This window comes from Antedon bifida, chromosome 4 (assembly GCF_963402885.1).
Source record: "Antedon bifida chromosome 4, ecAntBifi1.1, whole genome shotgun sequence".
NCBI classification, from domain to species: domain Eukaryota; kingdom Metazoa; phylum Echinodermata; class Crinoidea; order Comatulida; family Antedonidae; genus Antedon; species Antedon bifida.
Window position 1 is genome coordinate 18,840,869 of NC_136229.1, and position 20,676 is coordinate 18,861,544.

Genomic DNA, 20,676 nt, shown 5'->3' on the forward strand with positions numbered 1-20,676 from the left:
GTCACATTGTATTTAATAAAATCAACACGAATGGATAAAGCTCTGTCTACACCATCAAACTAGTGTGATGTGCCCAAATATGGTAGTGATATGCCCAAATTGAGTAGTGATATGACATGCCCATTATATGGGCACATCACAATTTTTTTGTCACATACCGTTTGATAGTGTAGACAGAGCTTTAGAGTATTGGGAATCCCCTCCACTGTCACCATCTCTCCCCCCCCCCACCCCAAGAAATGGGGTGTGTTCCAATCAATGAAAACGTCATTCGATAGGTGCAGGTATACGGATATCGTCACTAATTGTAGGCCTACCTGTATTAATATCATAGGCCTAATACTGAGTAAATAGAAAACAGCTAAATTATGATAAATTTTTGGTTACCACAACCTGTAAATAAATTTGTCTTTTGTGGGTGAATTTAAAAATGGTTTTAATTGGTTGTATTAATAGCCGTAATTAAGCATCAATTTCCATGAAATGTAGATTACGGCAGGTAAATAAGTCGCCGAGTCTAGTGGGGTCGTGATTGGCCACATTACTTGTGTTGCGCGCTTACGTCCATGCGTTGCGTCATACCAATATAGACTTAAGCTATATGTTTACACTATCAAACTAGTTTGACAACAAAATTGTGATCATGTGCCCAAATATGGTGATATGCCCAAATATGGTAGTGATGTGACATCATCATGTCCATATATGGGCGCATCACATTTTGTTGTCACATAAAAGTTTGATAGGGTAGACAGAGCTTTAGGGATGGATGGAAACCTGTTAGTTGTATGCAGTGATCCTGTGTCTATTTTAGTATAATGTGGGTGTTTTATTGAATGCTGCTCCCATCTCTGTAGACTCTATCCAAAGGCTGGTTCATTTCGATGCCAGGTGCAATAGATGCTGCAATTTTGTGTCTTTCCACTCTACAACCTTTGTATCAATAACGTACTCCACTCAGAATCAGGTTTGCGATAACAATTTTTTTAAGCCATTACTGACGTCCAACGGTATTATTCTTATATTAGATTTGAAAACCAACGGTAATTTATATGTACAGTTTTAAGACATAAACATTCATTTCAAAACGTGTAGATACAGTAGTGTAATTCAAAAATTGAAATAACAGACTTAATAGCGAATCAATTATCTCCGTCTTTGCTGCACACCAAGAATACATTTTATAAATCGTTAAAATAACAAGCTTTCTAAATTTGAATTATTTTATAGTTTATCACAAGTCGATTGACGTAAGTGTATATAAATTAAGTTCTAACAATTCAGGAGTTGACGTAAATGAACGTTACATAAATTGACATCGGATTTAGTGTAGGTTTACATTGCTTTTTATTTGTACAACTTGATAAAAATAACGTCAGATACATTACACATAATATGTACATAATACATAATGATCGCGACTCCCTTCTTGCCGCCAAACATTATGTTTTCAAAGTTCTTTTGAAAACAGATAAAACATATTTCATACTAATAAGTTGTATTATTCATAAATTAATTTGGGCTTCGTATAACTAACCGGTACTAGAGAAATAGACCTAATCCCCCAAACTAGAACGGGTTGATTTAATTGTTTTTTTATAATAGGAAATAATTATTATTTGATTATAGACTGAATCTGTATCGTTTTATTAGAGTTATTTCATGTAGGTATTGTATAATTTGCCTATGTACCTAGGCCTAAATCATTTCAAATTGTAGACCACCCAGGGTATGCATAATTATATTGTCATTGCTCGACTCCTAGGAGAGGCTGAGACTTTTTTCAGTGATACACGAATGATCAGAATATACGATAAAGTATATACAAATCAAAAGGCAAATTATTGAAAAATGCTGTGATATCAGAGGCTGGATCTCAATAAAGATACAAATAAAATAAGGAAAAAGATATATAAATAAAAACGCTAAAGTAAAACAGCCAGAAAAAATTGAAGAGATTTCGGGTAAGTAACACTACCCCCTCCTGTGCGAGTGCCTCTAATATACAAATATCGCAGCCTACATATTCCTCTAACTAAAGACCATTATGGGACTGCTATTTGAGTAGTGTTCGTTGTCTTCAAATGGTCCTTCAGGGCTAATAACAATGATCTCTATCCGTAATATTAATTTCATCATTTTACACGGATGACGTCAGAGCGCCCGCTCAAAATACGATTAATTCTGTGTTATTGTGAACACATCACTATCGAATATTATGGAATGACGTCATCAAAGACCTTTTTATATTTCAATCACCGTAAAACGTCGTATTTTGAAACTGCGTTAACTCGGTGGTCGTTGACTGTAGGCAATTTAACAAGGCAATTTACTTTCTATTTTTACGCGTATCAAAGTTATATAATATGCGTCAATAAAACAGCGTCAGACTGTTTTAAAAATCTTTTTAAATATTGAGTCGTCTCTCACAGCAGCTACCGTATGTAGGCTATGTTTCATTTTTGATTGCCGCTTAAAATAGCATGCGTTGAGTATAGCAAGTCTCAAGTACACACTTTTAGAAAGTGAATGACGTTTCTTTCTTGTGAATGTGAATGTTACCAAGCCCCTCCCCCACCCCTAAATGCACTCTCTATGTCCATTTGTAACGTACAGTAAATGGATAGGGTGAACATACCATCATGTTCACCCTATACAGTACAGTCTATTTATTCTAGGCCTAAATTCTTTTCAAGTTTCGATGTGTTTATATGGATTATTTAGAGCAAAATTTAAAGCTGTTAGGAGCTCATTGTAGCCTGTAAGCCTCGGCATTGTGGTAGGGTGGCCAGTTCCTTTCCATTTCTCCCTAATATTTTCAATTAGGTACTCATTTACAGCTGAGTGGACTGGGAGTTGTCGGGTCATAACAGTCAAGTGTCCTGACCACTCGACTACCCAACTCCTAAATTAATGTAGGCCTACATAATAAAGGCATCTCAACAGTTTAAGTAACCCTTTAAGATAATAAATAGATCTGTATAGAGTCAATATTATACAAATCGTCTTCTAATCTAGTTACAAAATGGCACTAATTATGGCGTTGTCTGTTGACACTGAGTTCACACAGTCGTCACAAACAAAAATGGTATGACGGCTCAGTCATGATTACTAAATGCTGACCAAATTAACGAGTTGCCGAGGACGTGCTGTCTTTAGCAACAACTTCTAATTATTCTGATATGTGTACCTAGGTTAAACGTGATGAAAATCCGAGCTAAACCTGTCCAGTCTTGGTGTCACAGTTCGTCCTGTGTTGTTATATGTTGTGTGTTGTTATTATGTAGTAGTAATAGTAGTATAGAATATTATTGAACACAAGAAAATTGTGATAAATACGTAACAATTGATCACCCTATCACCTTGATATAGTAATTATAGGCGTACTATAATAATAATAATAATTTTAGACCCACAAATGTACCCAGTCCTCCTACCTTTAAAGGGGGGTTCCGGGTTTAAAATGAATAGTAAAAAATGTAAAATATATTTGTTTGTCTCTTGAACGGTAAAAGTTTCAATTTATATAAGCGCCCAGTGAAGCAGAACGAAGGCTGTGAAATGAGGCCAGATTACAAGTGCAGCTACGGCGATATGACACTGTGTTACAGAATAGGAAATTCGTGAAATGGTCAATCTTCCGACGACTCGTTATCATTAACCATATCAATTACTTTTGTAAAATTATACTTATCTGATGTAATTTTAGTCGGTCTTCCCATTTATGAAGTCAATTTTCTATCAAAATTTATCAAAACAGTGAAAACTTAGATATGTTTGCACTTTACGTTTGCCGATTTTCGCACTGACTTAGGGAAAGCCTTCAAAATCAATGAAGCGTAACGTATACATTCCTGCTGAGCGAGGAGAGCGAGACGATGATACACGTGCTCTCTCTGCCCATGCTTGGCATCGTCACGTGATAAACAGATACAGTATACAATACCAAACTGGTCGGGTCGAGTATACCCCGTTTATAATCACAACATAAACGATGTACAGTATTTGATTGAAGGTCGACTCGACCTACCGGAATGGTATAGATAACATAGCTCGAATGAGAGAGTTGGAATATTTGTAAACATAAGTATTGCTAATTTTAACAAGTGTAGCCTATAGTAAAAGGCCTGGTAGTATCAATTCGCATAGGGTCTACTACACTAGCTAGCTCAATTTTTAACTGGGCCGGATCGGCCAGGTCTCCTTCCTACTACCTGGTCTACTTGCTTGATGCAGTATCTTATTTTTTGGAGAGTAAACTAGGCCTATTTTAGGCCTACTTAGACGATCGGGACACCATTATGTGCGGACGGCGATCGGACCTTGTTTTGCCTTAATATTTACAGCCGATTTTGTAGAACGTTTTAGGTTTAGATTGTTTAGGAGTTTGGTTGATAGGATGGGTTTGGATCCACTGAGTTTTGTTATTTATGGGCCAATCGTTTAGTAGTAGGCTAGCTAGGCCCATGATGGGCCCCAATGTTTTAAAACGTAGGGTAGCCATCGTGGCATGGAATCCCTAGTCAGAATGGCTCTCACCCATGACAAAAAATGATTTAGGCTAGGCCTAGCCTAGTACTTGAAGCCGATATACGATCTGAACTATTCGAGGTATAAAAATAGTATAACTGTATATAATCTATATATAATCTGTACCATGGAGTAATCTGTACTAAATTTTGTATTTCATTAAATGTCAAATAAATATATGCTACTACTGTTATTATTACACTTTAGGCCTAGCTTAGAAAATCTACAAAAAATGTATTTCACAATGATCGGGTGGTCGTGGTTTGACAGGGGAGAGAGATGTAAATTAGTTGCCAAACACAACGTACATGACGTCGCGAGTTTGGAATAATCCACTGATGACGTGATTTTGTGAATATCTCATGAATATTAATGAGCTTCCCTAAGCTGCTGAAAAACAGACTTTCCATGAATTTACCCTAAAATGTATATGAAATTTAATTTTTTAATTTCTCGTTATTACTTCTTCATTCTGACATGTCTATATTGTTATAATATTTTTTATTTAATAAATAAACGATACTTAAAAGCAATTTTAAACCCAGAATCCCCCTTTAAACAGTTTTAGACAGGTCTATTGTTACATAGGCCTACAATTCAGAAAACTATAGGTCTCGACTGTTGACCAAAGAACGTTATTCGACGAAAAAATAAGCATGTTTTTACCGTAATTTATAGGGTTTTCTTCACCGAGAAGAATTTAGAACCATCTACTCTGTATACACTAACCTAACTTTAAATGTGAATGTACAGTAATTTGTGTACGTTCGGTCAAAATTCTTGATACTTGATTTACAAGACCTTTTCACTTGGATAAGAGTTGGGGTTAAGACACGACTGAATTAATTAGACACTGGATTAGTTGATTGTAGTGGGCTTGGAAGCCTGTTGAATGAAAGCCGAAATTCCTGTGACACTGGCACAGAAATTTGTTTTGTTAGTCTCTTGATAGATAGCCTATCTCATTCGTCTTTTTAACTCATCTATTTTATATATAACGCATTGTTTTGTATCTGTTGTTGTGCTAGAAATAACGCAAATTGCGTCAACATTCATTATTAGTCTTCTTTTCCCAGGTGTTGTTCATTTCATTAGTTGCCGTGAGCTAAGTTTTATGACGCATTTCGGATCTTGTTTAATAAATCTAAATGAAAGATTATTTGTTGTTTAGTGTTCAGACTTTGTGTAATCATTAAGCATGTTTTTTCACTAGTGAATTATATTCGAGTTCTGATTGGTTGTTCATTGTTTCGCGTCATAGAAAGTAGATGAAACTTTATGAATACCCATGCGCATTAGTCAACGCTTTTGGTTCGCCGCGTGAATACATTTGATAAAACAATTAAATGGCATGTATTTTATATGACAAGCCAGTGTATTATACTTCTATGCTGCTTCATGCTATACCTCACATTCTATACTTCGTTGTAGGCCTAGTTAAATTACCAGCAGTTGGAAGAGTGTCTCCCCCCCCCCCCCACCCCACTGGTAGTACCACATGAATCCTGAGCCCAGACTTGCCCCTAGTCTAGTTATTTCGATGTTTGTCTGAAATAAAAGTTTAGAAGCTCAAGTAGTATACGTATGAAACGCCATATGTGCCAAAATATTTATCTTTTTACTAAATATTAAGTCAAAATTCCGTCTGAAACCCAGACTACCTGAGCCCGTCCAGAGCCGTATTCGTCTTCTTAAGAACAGCTGTGTGGTTAGGGTGTTTTCCATATAGTCTGTACCGTACCCGGTAACTTATGATGGGCTATTTCTAGACCTTCTATTTAAAATGACCAAGTTGATGGTATGTTCTAACAAAATCTCTGTGAGGAAACATTGATTAGCGATTAAGTGATGAAACCACTTGATGTGTTTATTGCCTTGTAGATCTTAATTTCTAAACCGCCTGAGGAAATAAATCGTTCCTCCCCCACATCCAGGATACGTACGTAATTCAATTATAAATTTATTTTAGGACAGAAATAATTAATTTGGTATTATCTTGAACAAAATACTACACATAATTGGAATTTTAGAATGAGAGAGAGAATTGTACAACATGATGATGTAGGATGAGGATGATTAAGCCAGCGATGGATTAGTCTAACTGATCGTTGCGTCGCCAGTGGGAACCAATCTTTGTTGATAAACTCTCTTACGTTGTGTGCGTGTACGTTTTTGCGTTGCGTCGCCAGTGGGAACCAATCTTTGTTGATAAACTCTCTTACGTTGCGTGCGTTTTTGCGTTGCGTCGCCAGTGGGAACCAATCTTTGTTGATAAACTCTCTTACGTTGCGTGCGTGTACGTTTTTGCGTTGCGTCGCCAGTGGGAACCAATCTTTGTTGATAAACTCTCTTACGTTGTGTGCGTGTACGTTTTTGCGTTGCGTCGCCAGTGGGAACCAATCTTTGTTGATAAACTCTCTTACGTTGCGTGCGTGTACGTTTTTGCGTTGCGTCGCCAATGGGAACCAATCTTTGTTGATAAACTCTCTTACGTTGCGTGCGTGTACGTTTTTGCGTTGCGTCGCCAGTGGGAACCAATCTTTGTTGATAAACTCTCTTACGTTGCGCGCGTGTACGTTTTTGCGTTGCGTCGCCAGTGGGAACCAATCTTTGTTGATAAACTCTCTTACGTTGCGTGCGTGTACGTTTTTGCGTTTCGTCGCTAGTGGGAACCAAGTATTTAAAAATAGGCTCTATGGTTGTCGATCGTTACTGTGTAGTCTCCGGTCACTATGTTTCCTCTTGCCCACTAATTATTAGAGATGATCATGTAAAGTGTTGCCGGGTGGCGTACACATTCGTAAGTCACAAAAACATGAATATTCATTAGTCATATCCAAGGTGTGTCGTAAGGATTCACGTGGGCACCATACGCTTATTTTTCCACTGAATTGGTTGACCATGCACATTTTTGCAATGATATTCTGTTAGTTGTTACTATATTATTATAATGCTTTTTTGTATTTGTATCCAACGGTCGCCATGCCAATGAGTACATCGAGAGTTGATTATCGACACTGTGCTCTTTTTAATTTATTTACATTTGGCCGTAAAAAATAAATACAAAAGTAATTTAAAATTGAATACATATTTCTCTGTATTATATTACATATTGTATGAATGAAATTATCCCCCAAACATGTATCAATAAATAATTTTATTCTGATATTGTATCCGTTACTAAGGAAACATTCAATAATCCATTTCATTGTCAACATTTTATTGGCCACACATCGTATAACAATATTCACTCAAAAGCCTGATATTAAACCCTTCAAAACGGAAATAGCTTTCTATAGTCACAATAACAATCTATACAAATTCCGTTAAATTTCACACTAAATTCAGACTTACCGATTATTATTATTGCCACAGTGTATTGCTGTAAGTGACGTCATATTGTCAATAATCATGACGTCTTCAAACATCGCCGATCGCTGTGACGTATTCACACTCGAGCGAACCATTATCGTTAATAGGAAAAACGCGGTTGATTTACTTATGTTTACTGTGATGATTAGTACTCTAGTTAAGAAAACATTTCTGGGTGACGTAATAATACTGATGTTTTTCATATTTCGTTGTATAGGATGTAATTGGGTTCCGCATCCATTTATTGATGTTGTATTATTATTATTATTATATTGACTTATAATACGAACGGAATAAAATCTAAATTCACTTCGTAATAATAATAATGTTTATTGAACATGGTGTCCCTTCCTTTAATGAGTAGGCCTATATGCGAAAATCTATCTATGGTTTCATGCAGCGTATGTTGACTAGTTGTAATATTCTTGTTGCTTGTGTTTGCAAACGTATGCTCCATAACTCAAAATGTATTGTAGATAGAGAAGTATCCTATATATTTAAGCTTATAGTTTGCGAATTGTTTGTTTTTTGTTGTTGATATGGATGAAATTTCCGAAATAAAAGAAATTGATTGATTGATTGAATAGAGCTTACACGTAGTTTAATTGTTTAAAACCACTGGGGATTTAATTTTAGTCTTTTACACGTTTCAGAGAATAATGTAGTTAATCTGTAATTACACTAAAATGAATGTTTGATATTTGTAATATTAGGATCCCATATTATTTATTATTATATTTACCAGATTTCCATATGAGTAATTATTAACCGTCATAACGTAATATCATTGTCATCATTATCAGCTGACGTAAAATCATGAGTACATAATCGATTACCACTGTTTTAATCAGCAACATTTGTTTAATCTTAGATAATTATTTTGAAAGTCGCCATCTGCTTAGCAATGATAGATTATGTACTGAAATATAGCCAAAGGCGCGTAATGTTGTAGGGTATAGTCTGCGCCACATGTATATGCATTACTTTTAAATCGGCCACAATTATTGTAACTCCAAAATTGCTCAATCTAGGTCCATTACAGATATTTAGGAGTTGTTTTTAAAAAACATTATTTAACTGATCGCTTCAACTTCTATTTGTATCTTTTACTCATCAATTAATCACACAGCAGTCTGGTGCCCATTGAACACTCACAATACATTCTTGATGCCCTTGTTTTCACGCATGCTCCGTTACAAAACAAACTTGTGCCCTATCAGAGTAACTGTACGCGCTTAACTATCACTAACTTTAACCAATCACGCCGCAGTATTATACCTAACTTGACTAATCAGATTACAGGATTGCTTGTCCAATCAGATAACAGGAACGTACCAAAACGTCATAAGGAAGAGGATTTTACTCGCGGGAAGACGATTTTTACTCGGACTTGACTGAACACAAAACAAGACCGTCTTATCTTTGAATACTGTTTATTTATAATCAGTAGCGACTATCATTACTTGTATTTTAATCAATTAATTGCGTATTTATTTCACGTGGGCGGTGTGGATTAAATTTAAACATTACGTTGAAATATCGCTAAAATTATCGTGTTTTTTCAGATAGAATAATAATGTTTATAATTTGTAATCTAATCCAGTCAATATCACAATTAGCCTACGTATTATACCTGAGGTCATAATCATCGTTGATGTAATATTCTTTATTCAATCAGTTAATAAAAAAAACACACACTGTTTCCGATTGAAATTAATTTTATACATCGCAGTCTGTTATTACAAGGTTCTATTCGTAGTTTTTATATTATAATAATAGTTCATTCTTATAGCGCATATAAGCAAGCTCTCAATGCGCTGCACATTATTACCCGTCATTTTTTTTTGATCAAACACATGGAAACTCCCATAATAATATTTATATGTAGTTAGCTGATATTGACTATCATGAATTGTAGGCCTATTAGGTACAAGTACTTTATTATTGTATCTCACATTCTACATATTGACATCCTGATAATAAATGTTGATTTCCTAGTGTTTCAGTCCCCACACGACAACCTGTATCACATAATATCACTCACTTTTTTTCTATGCTTACTAAACGATAAACCGGAAGTACTAATAACTCAGAACTACCCTGCACATCCGCTTCAGTTATTAAAAACAACAGCAGAAAGGATGAGTATTCATCCGCGTTTAGATCCTCGCACAAAAACACACAGCTGTTCCATTTACTTGTCATACTCAATGTGAAAGTCGTTAGGTGCGTTTGTCGTCTGCACTTTTTTATCCTTTTATAGTCTGCGTTCAAATTGATCCTTTTTATCGTCTGCTTCAGTGATTATTCTCAAGATCTGATCACAAACTCTGGTTAAGAAATATTGGATCAATCATTTAAAATTCAGGTAAGTTTATTTTTAATTTAAACTACATTAGGCCTAATTTATACACATTGTTATAGTATGTTTACATCTTATTGCAACTTATTAACATCCACATGGCTGGTTGTACTGCAATGTAGTGTTATGTTGTGAAAAGACTTAAATGCACCATGACGTTTCTAACGATTCTCTAAGTTAGTTTTACAATAATGTAAGAACTTTGGCCTCTAATTAAAGACCAATTTGTACTAATGCACTAATTTATTATAAACATAAAAAATACTTAATAATTACAAGTTTATGTATGTAATCTAAGAACTATTTACAATTAAACATAATCATAATACAAATTTAAAAAGCATCCAAATACTGACTGTAACAAAGACGACTTGAGTTGTTTATACTATCCACCAACATCATAATAGATAATAGAATAGATGATAATTAATTCAATTATTATTCTGTCCTGTGAATACATTTAATTCAATCAATGAAACAATGTGTTGGTATACTATTTATATATATGCTTTTATTTAACGGGTACCTTCATTTCGCAAAATGGATTTATTGTTTGCTAGACATATTCATAAACAACTATTATTTATTACATATTGTTACTGTCAACAGGATGATCTTAATTAGGCTATATTTTCTATCACAAACTTTTCAATCCGCATCGTAAAATCCGCATGATAAATAATTTCCGGGGCCAGTTCGAACCAATAACATCTCTGTAGGCCTATGAGCACAGAACATAATACTGTCCATGTTATTTAATGGAAAAGTGATGTAAGGTTGTGATAACGCATATAATTTGACGCACGCGTGAACCGCTGTTAACAAAGGTACCGATTTGTGTACGCGCGCATCAAGAACATTTTGTCGATATTGGTGTATGTGTTTTGCTTTCTTTAGATGCTTATATAATTATTTATTTGATTACTCCCAGCCGTTGATCGATTACGACGGCGTACTAACCTGGGTTACTATAGCAACTATAGAATAGCAGCATATGTTACCGAGAATAAATATATCCGAGTGCCTGTTGAAGGCCTATTACTTCAATAGACGCGGATGTTACCCTATGAAATAGACAACGGAGTGTTAATACCTTTGCTACTAAAAATAGATGAATTCACGGGGTTGGAAAGATCTTATCCGTGTAGGCTTCAAACGTGTCTGAAATACATACGTTATTATGAAGAGAAATGTGTCTTTGTTTATCTCCCCGATCTAATTAGCTATCCAACTACAATTCATTTAAAAGTGATTATCGTGTATTCTCCGAGGAGTATAGGAAATGCCTTCTCGAACCAACCAACACTTATATCTCGCATGCTGATGTTATTTATTGTTATCGTACAATGGTTAAATCTTATATATTTGACGCGCGCGTTTTTTATCATCAGCCTTCGTACGCACGGGTCAAAGTTGATGAGTGATACTGCGGCTGAATTTTCATACTGCAGTATATTTATGTTTTGATCGTGTGAACACACATGGTATAGGCAATGTAAAGGCACAGTGAAAAAATTAAATATCTTCAATATGGTTACTGCAGTAGCCGCAGTATCACAATATTGACATAGTTCTTAACCATTCCAGATGGCTCATCTCAATGTTTTGATTGAGTTGCTAAATCCAGCAATTGTTACGTTAATAATCCCATTCTTCATCTGGTAATCTCCGGATAATCCATAAGAATCCATTCGTTCTAAAAGCGACTTTGATGGGCCTATTTTAAAAGATTTATTATATAAATCGTTTAAGTCAAATATCTCTTATGAAATAAAATCTTTAGTTATGAAAAATAATATCAATTGTTATCGACTAAAAACTGGTTTAAGACTCATCAATACATTTTGAATTACGATTGATAAAATTGTCTGGTCAACGGACGGTGTAGCAGTTCATTTCATGATCTGTGTATGGTAGGCCTATCTGGCATGCAGCTGAGGATATGTGTGGTGAGATTACATAGGAATTTATGTCCCAAAATTATACGGAAATAGCATTTCAATGTGAAGATGATTATTCATTAATTATGTACTAATCTAGTAATACTTTAAATACCTGGCCTATTAAGTTTTAACTGTATTATATTACCGGTCTCAGGGCATTCATTTTGACAAGTAATTATGTGCTTGATATTTCAATTGTTTTAACAACCTCGTAATCATCTATAACGATTCGTATGGAACGCCGAGTAGCAATATTATTAATTAAGGCCAAATCTACACACGAATCCTTACGCGATTGGTTACGCGGAAGAAAACATTTTAAACTGTAACGACTGTAAGACAATTAAAACATTAAATGTTTTAATATTGACACGGCTGCTATAGACTATATCGATCGATGGTGACCTTTTGCCAAATTCGACACACCGTATCATGTGAAACTATTTAATGATAGCCATTTCTTACCCGTTTGATAAAATCATATCAACCTTATTAAACCGGTCTAACGGGTTTGACCTAGATATGTAATTTAATATCAACATCAATATACTTTACCCCGTATGCTATTATGATGATGGATTTTATATGCACATGCGCAGTACTGTCGCATGTTAATTACATTTTCCATTACAGTTCATGAACGTTTTACTGGTATTTGATTGTGCTCGTTCAGGGCACTCCATGGGTCAGATAGGGTTGTACCCCCAGAATAATGGAACAATCTTATAATTCACTCAGTTTTGTTTCGTGTAAAATAACGCTAAATGGAAATCGGGTTCATTCGTAAAGAAACCGTCATTTATGTCTTCTTGATAATTAACAATAAACTGATATACCGCCGATAATAATCAAATAATAAAGGAGTATACTGGAAAAGCACCGGGGCAACTAAATCTATTTTAAACAACTAAACTAACTGGCTCAGATCAATAAAATGAGCCCTACTTCTGTCGTTCGACGTCAGTAATTAACAACGCATATTAAATACACACATTAAATAATGATGGTTTTCTGTGTCGTCGGCGCGATATGGTCAATAATAGATTTGACAAAAACTGTGAGCTGCTGTTAATTCAACCTAAGTAAGTCGAATACCAAATGATAACCTCATTTTATAACCTAACTGAGAAATGATAGGTAATTTTTACACTCTAAATTATTAATTGATAATATATCTTTTTTCTTTGTTTGTCTAACACATTAATTAATATGTATGTTGTGATGGACATTTACCCTTAAGTGGTTTGATGTCTAGTCTATAGACACGGTCGCCTGAGGCCGGCTGCTAATGACTTCGCGATCAGACAATGTATATATAAAAAAAGCATTTGGCGCGCGCGTTCAACTGCTGATTACAGTTTTTGAATGCCTGCCTCGTCGACAAATTTGTAAAACCATTCAAATGTAATTATATACATTAATGAAGCATATTTTATATATAAGAAAAATATAAGTACAGACCGCAGATATCTTTTTTTTTAAAGATATTTGCGTATTGTGCAATAGACATAATGAGGGCGCTATGTGGCGCACATGCGCTGTGAATCTCACGAAACAGGTATCAGCAATTTTAAACATTAATTTCACATTATAAACAATTATTTTCACATAATATATTATGAGTATAAAATGCGTTTGTAACTGTAACATTATTGAAATGTGCTAAATATGCCGCCAGTGATGCCACCACCGTACTGCATACACCAAATGTAATGTCTGTATTCGCGTGCGACAAATTGTGTGTGACGCGTGCGACAAATTGTGTGTCACGTCTCTTCATGTTGTCACCAATGATGAGTTTCAGAACATAAATTTGTTTCGTCGTCGAATATCGTAATATATTCACTGATTCAATTTCATTTATCGGGTTACGATTTCTTTAACGAATCTAATTACAGAACCGTAGTGAATCTTAAGTCGTAATATTATAAAGGATTTGAGACAGGGTCATTAATATTATTTTCACCGTAAATTACGAAAATGACGGCATTTTGATTGCCTACAAATAATATTAACCAATCCAATGCCGGAGTTCTATAATTGCTATACGTCATCCACTAATTACTTATACGACGTCACCCATCACAATAGTGTAAAATTCTCGAAACGGACAAATTATTTTCGGTCTTAAAGGGGGAATAGATTATAGACAATATTAATATTATTTCTGATGAAAACATAAGCACATGTTGTGTGTGCATAATAATTGTGTTATAATATATATTTTGCTTGCCAATTATTATGAACACCCGCACATTTTGTTTACTTAAATAGTTCGCAAGTTACGGTGGTTTATTTCAAGAAGCGTGGCACACGTGGGTGATAATGATCTATGTGGGTGGGGGAATATTGTGCAATTTTTAATCACTGAATTGAAACATTTTGAAATAAATTATAAATGACTACTAATGACCCTTTTACGTTCCATATGCTACTAAAGTTGTATATTTAAACTGAAAAAAACAATACTGGAAAGTACTTCACCATAGGCATAACCACTAATTAGTATAGTTTGAAATTGTTTATAAATAATATATAACTCCTCACCCAATTTTAATAGATAAATAACTGTGCCACTCTAATGTATCTGTAAATAAGTAGGCTTAAGGCCAATTTACACTGACGAGCGGTAACGGTAAGCGGAAAACCGCGTAGCTTGCCCCACGTAAAATCTATATCTATCCTGAGCGGAATCCGCCCGTCCGCTCCGCGTTGTGTGTAAATGGTCATGAAGTAGTAATAACATAAATTCTATGTTTTATTACCGTTACCGCTCGTCTGTATAAATTTGCCCTTATACTGTACGTTAAAAAAAATGACGTAATACATAATTGACGATGTAATGTTAGAAATGTTTCAAAAATAGGCATATGGACCAATCTAAATAGTTAACGGGACCAATCTAAATAGTTAACGATACCACTGACTGCGTGCGATGCAGTATTATAATTTATATCTATAGAATACACTGAATACGATACATGCATTGAATTATATATTCCTTATTTTATACAAAATGTATTCGCACCACAGATACTACTTCACTAAACGTAAATTTCAATGCATGATGTTTTTGTGCAATCTCATTTAACTCGTAAATTTAAATGTCGATTATTTCTTTCATACAGTCCACTTCAAAAGGCAAACTAATAAATTACAGTAGTAGTAAACAAAAATATTTTCTTTGTTGTAATGTTATTATCATGACGTCAAGGTGTTACGTAAGAAAACACGTGATCAATTTATATGTATTCATGCTCTATCCAGGGGATACTGACGTCAGTAATCGAACGCATGCGAATAAATTGCAAAGTTGCAAAAACGTAAACTAATGAGTCACAATGCGCGAAAAGAAAGCGAATTGTTATTAACGAAAATTTCAATAAATGTACGTATAAATATAATAGACATGTATTCTACTTAACTGTCCAACATAGTAGTGTTCAATGCGCAGGAAGTCAAATATGATTTGAGTAAGCTGAAACCAGAAGCCAATGAAAAGGTCACCGGATACGCAAGTGAGTTGCTGACGTCACCAATGAAACAGCCTGTACATACGTAACTAATTGAAGGTTGGCAATCGGCCAATAAGACAGCTGCTTATAGTATCACGTGACTTAGACGCTACTATGTATCTATATAATAATAATGATTATTTTCATCTATTTACAGAGTGAAGTTGGAAACGAACTGATGCGAGAGTGCTTTCACAGGAATTATATACAGTCAAACATGAATAGTGAATTACAAGTTGCAGTACAATTCGTCTGCTCGTATCTGTACAACAAGCTACCGCGCCGGCGCATTGATGGTTTTGGATATGAACTAGAAAAGGCGCTCGATCACAAATTCCAAGGACATTGGTACCCAGAACGACCAACTAAAGGATCCGCATATCGATGTTTGAAATTTCAATCTTCCCGCCTTGATCCAGCCGTGGATATAGCCAGCAAGAAAAGTGGACTTAAAGTTGAGGAGATACTTGCTAATCTACCCCACGACTTAATGGTGTGGATTGACCCCCGTGAGGTCTCTTACAGAATTGGAGAGAAAGGTTCTACAAAAATCCTTTACAGTGACCACCATGCCGAAGAAAGTATTGACAATACGGCAGCAGACGACGAGGTTGCTAGTCATGCTGGACATGCCGATGCCTCCAGATTTGCTTTCAACCCAGACGCAGCTACTTTTAAACCGATTGATTCGCTAGCCACTTCAATGAGTAACCTTACCCTTGGACTATCACCAGTATCTTCATCATTATCGCCTGTTTCTCCTACTTCAAGTTTTGGGACATCTCCATCTCCAACGACAATGCTACTTAGTCGTTCAAACACAAGTCCTACATCGGATTACATAAGGACACCCCAGAAAACACAGCACATGTTCACGGCAGCAATGTTTGCACAGACTAAATTTGGGTCAACTAAACTGAAGAATTCCGGCAAACGAAGCAACTTTCCTCCGCGCCAATCTCCCACCGAAGTTGGCGCATATTTTAAACAGCGAAATGGATTGAACAACGGTACTAACGCCTATCAAAGAGTACCAAATAACTTTGCACAACGGGAAGCATGGTTGCCTTCCATACCAAGACCCGATAACGCATATAACTGCTGGGCAGATCCGTTCTTTCCAAGAGTTGAAGAATTTCCAAGTTACGGTTTTGAAACAAGACCAATTGCGGCGTCCGCTGTCAAACCGAATCGCATGTTTTACGACACAATGAATTTCCAAGGTTCGGCGTTTAATGGTCGCTATGGACAACATCCTCTGGTGGCAGCCAATTGATATTTTGACACTTATGAATATGCATGAACTTGACAATTGAAACTATTATCAATAGTTATCATAGTTGTCGCAAGTGATTTTGGTCATTTAAAGTTATATTTTATCTATAGTAACAAGGAAAAGTATGCGTATTCACAAAAACGCTATATATGTCTATATTGACTTGTTCGTTTCGTGTTCAAATATGACGTTTTCATGTCTTTGTATTTTAAATATTTTTATCATATTCATAATATACTGTATGGTGATTGTATAAATTTGATTACCATAATTATTTGGGATTTGTTTAACATTTTTTTAAAAGAAAGAAATTAGCGAAATATATTACTTTTTAATATTTTTGGGTAAATGGTAAATATATACATATATATCTTTTCTATTGAGTAAAAAAAAAACAAAACAAAAAAATGTGAGACCGGATGACCTATAATGGTTATCCTATAGGAATTTTTATATATGATTTTTTTAAGAAATGAAAATCAAGGTATTAATTGATTATAAAATTGTAAACATTATACTGTATTGATATTTATTCGTTTGTTTATTTTTTGATTCGTTATCGAACTACTTACACCTTCAAAATGTTAATATCGCTGGTATCTTGTCATCCTGTATTACGTTGTCTTCCGTATCATTTTGTATAGTAAAATATATATTTTGACACATAATATTAACGTCAATGAAACCGTTACACGAAGAGAGATACCCATATCTAAGCACGCGCGCGTACAAACTCTGATATACCATTCGTTTAGCTACGTGCGCGTCAACTTTAACATGTCAGTTTTTGTACGCGCGCGTCAATGTATGTGTTGCGATTTCACTGACGATATATAATATTAAATCTTCTTTCGATTTCCAATTGGACTCATACCATGATTCAGTTATGAGTTTAATCAAATAATAATTGAATTAAAATTACTGATTTCCAAAGTTTTAATATATTTTGTTCTCGTAACTTAACCTGAAAATTCTACTAGAACATTATGATCGGATATTTTATATCTTTTGACACAGAAATTACTGCTAAGATACACCTATGATATTGCAGATCAACTAAAACTTAATTGCTAAATTTTGATTTGTCTCTATATATATATCCGTCGGGTAAATAGCCACTTCGGTTTACAGCAACTGTGCTCATTATATAATCCAGAGTTAACATATTGCATTAATAGCTCACTGACATTTACTGATTGTTTTTACGAAAGATTTATAACCAAATTTAAAATTGTCACAATCGTATTCAGAATACGACGTTTTGTAAATTTTCTATAATTGCGATGGACTTTTCTCTATAAGTGTTGTGTAATTAACCTTTAACCTTATGTGACGTCAAACGTCTTTCTACATGATGCCCGGATGGAAGTTGTATCCACAGCTAATTACTGTATGTTGATTGTATGTTAAAAAGATGACAGTAACAAATACTCCAATAATTATGCTGATTCATTGTTTTAAAAATAATTTCGTAGATATTATATTCAACTTATTCTACTTATACTTTTCCAAAATGAGATAATACCCTTAATTGAAAATGGTATAAACCAATGAAGTAAGTTAATGAAGTGGAATGTATGCTGGCAAAAACTTTTTTAGAAACAAAAGTTTTATTTTTTATGATAGTACGAATCAATGCAGATGTTTTTCAACTTAATATTATATATACCTTGTGTTCTTGTTATATTTTTATATTAATTAAGTAAATAGAACTAAAATTATAATTTTTGTTTAAACATTTTAAATAACCACTACGCTTGTGGACATTTTATCCACTTTTGTAAAGATTTATATTATAAAAATATTCAAAATATTAATTCCATAATTTTCTATATTTCGACACATTGTGCAATAACTGTATACTGTGTACAGTTATATTATAGGCTAGCTGGTACGGAATTAAGAATCATATGTTTATATTTGCAGCAATTAACACTATTTTGAAGTTTGTATTAAAAGTGTAGACATATTCTTGGAAGAAATCAGTTTGGTTATGTTGTTTTTCTTTGAACGTTCTTTTCTAATCGTCAGTCAGGGTACTATTTCACAAAATTGTGTACGGTATCGGTTAACCAGAACACTATTTTCTCCACATTCAACGAATCATTTCCCTTTCCTTGGGTTTTCTTCTTTCTTTGCTTAATATTTTCGTTAAAGCAATGATATTTGCCAAGACGCTATTAGAATTATTGCCAAGTCAGTGAAGTCTTCGTAGTTTTGTACCAAGTACCAGTCTTTGAAGTTGTTTAAAACTTAAAAAGCTTTAACATTTGGGGAAAAAGCTTTTTATTGATCAAAATATTTAGTGACGTTCTATTGGGAAACAATTAGTGCACAACAGCGAGATCAAAGTAAAAAATACAGTACAACAATGGTATCATCAGGGAAGAGTTAAACTCTTCCCTGGTATCAATAAATAAAAGACGGCACTGCTGCTGGAATCGATATTATTAACAACACATACGTTTATTAGGAACTATCAGGTTATATTTATTCATTGTCATAAGTTGGCCTAAGAGTTCATTTTAAAATGGTGGATTGGTCTTATGGAGTTGTCTTGTACACACCATGTTCTAGTCCGTTGTGTCACAATTCGTCATATTCATGCAAAATGTAAGAGTTTTTGACGCGTGTGTAAATAAGTCGTTCATTTGAACATTTGAACGCTGGCGTCGTCGTTTAAATAATTCTGGTAGAGTTCAGAACCGATAACCCAATTGGAACCCAGTTCATAATAAGGTGTTACTACATACCATTAATCTACATTCCTAACATTAATCTGAAATTCTAAATTAGACCATCTTTCCCGGATGTTTTCATATAACGTGATAATGAAATAACCTAATTGTTTTCGCCTTTACTAATTGAGGGAAATCCCCTCTTGTTCATTAAACTCGTAAATAAACAGTAAGGTAATTGAATTAGCCCTGAATTTCTTAGCATCTAAATTGCCGTCTTGAATTTAATAAGGAAAGGTTTAAACAGTTGAAATTGCCGTGAATATTCATATTCAAGCCAGCCTGATGAAGAATAGTGTTTACCATATTTACTCGAGCGTTATGTTTTGATTTAGCTTTTGCTTCTTTATGTATGTTATTTTTTTGGAGTAAGTTTCCTTTGGATTTATATTAGATTATTTTATTAAATCAGGTCGCTCAGGTTGAACATCTTCATGCATGCGTCATTAGTAAGCTGTAAAAGTGATTTTTATATTATTGTTATAATATATCATTCAAAGACTGTTTTGATTGCCAATACTTTGACGATAACCTAGATCCAAGAGTTATTCACAAATAAGACTGGAATTATTTCTCCTTTTTTTGTAATGAGACAATGAAATAGAAATGATCAAAACTCAATTTAATACATAATCTAACATTGAGTTTCTTGTTCTGGAGTGGATCCAATGTGTGGCTTTGTGAGGAAAATATTGAATATGAGTATTAATAAGCATGTTATAGTGATTCTGTAGCAGTATAATACTGGATTGGATAGCGCTTGTATTGGATATAGTTTTTAATCGTTATGAATTACATACTAGCATAGATGGTTATTTTAATAATAATAAATAATAATAATGTTAAAACATGCTTCATTGCCAATCCCTCCTCCTACAGATTTAAATCGTGTCGCTGTCGCAGTGCCATTGTTTTAATTAGTGCCGCAAAACAGATATTA

General features: G+C 34.4%; 2 protein-coding genes across 2 annotated transcripts in view; both read left to right on the forward strand.

Moving 5' to 3' along the window:
- LOC144841140 (uncharacterized) overlaps positions 1–20,676 on the forward strand; it is an 88,694-nt gene that overhangs the window by 50,647 nt on the left and 17,371 nt on the right. The window lies entirely within an intron of this gene.
- Positions 10,090–18,980, forward strand: LOC144841148 (protein Tob1-like). Its single transcript, XM_078697362.1, has 2 exons — positions 10,090–10,270; positions 15,880–18,980. Exon 2 carries the CDS (start codon positions 15,901–15,903, stop codon positions 16,996–16,998), a length of 1,098 nt encoding a protein of 365 aa, XP_078553488.1. The 5' UTR covers positions 10,090–10,270; positions 15,880–15,900; the 3' UTR covers positions 16,999–18,980.

Coding starts and splice junctions, on each gene's coding strand:
- LOC144841148 (XM_078697362.1), top strand. CDS start 15,901: ATGCGAGAGTGCTTTCACAGGAATTATATACAGTCAAACATGAATAGT.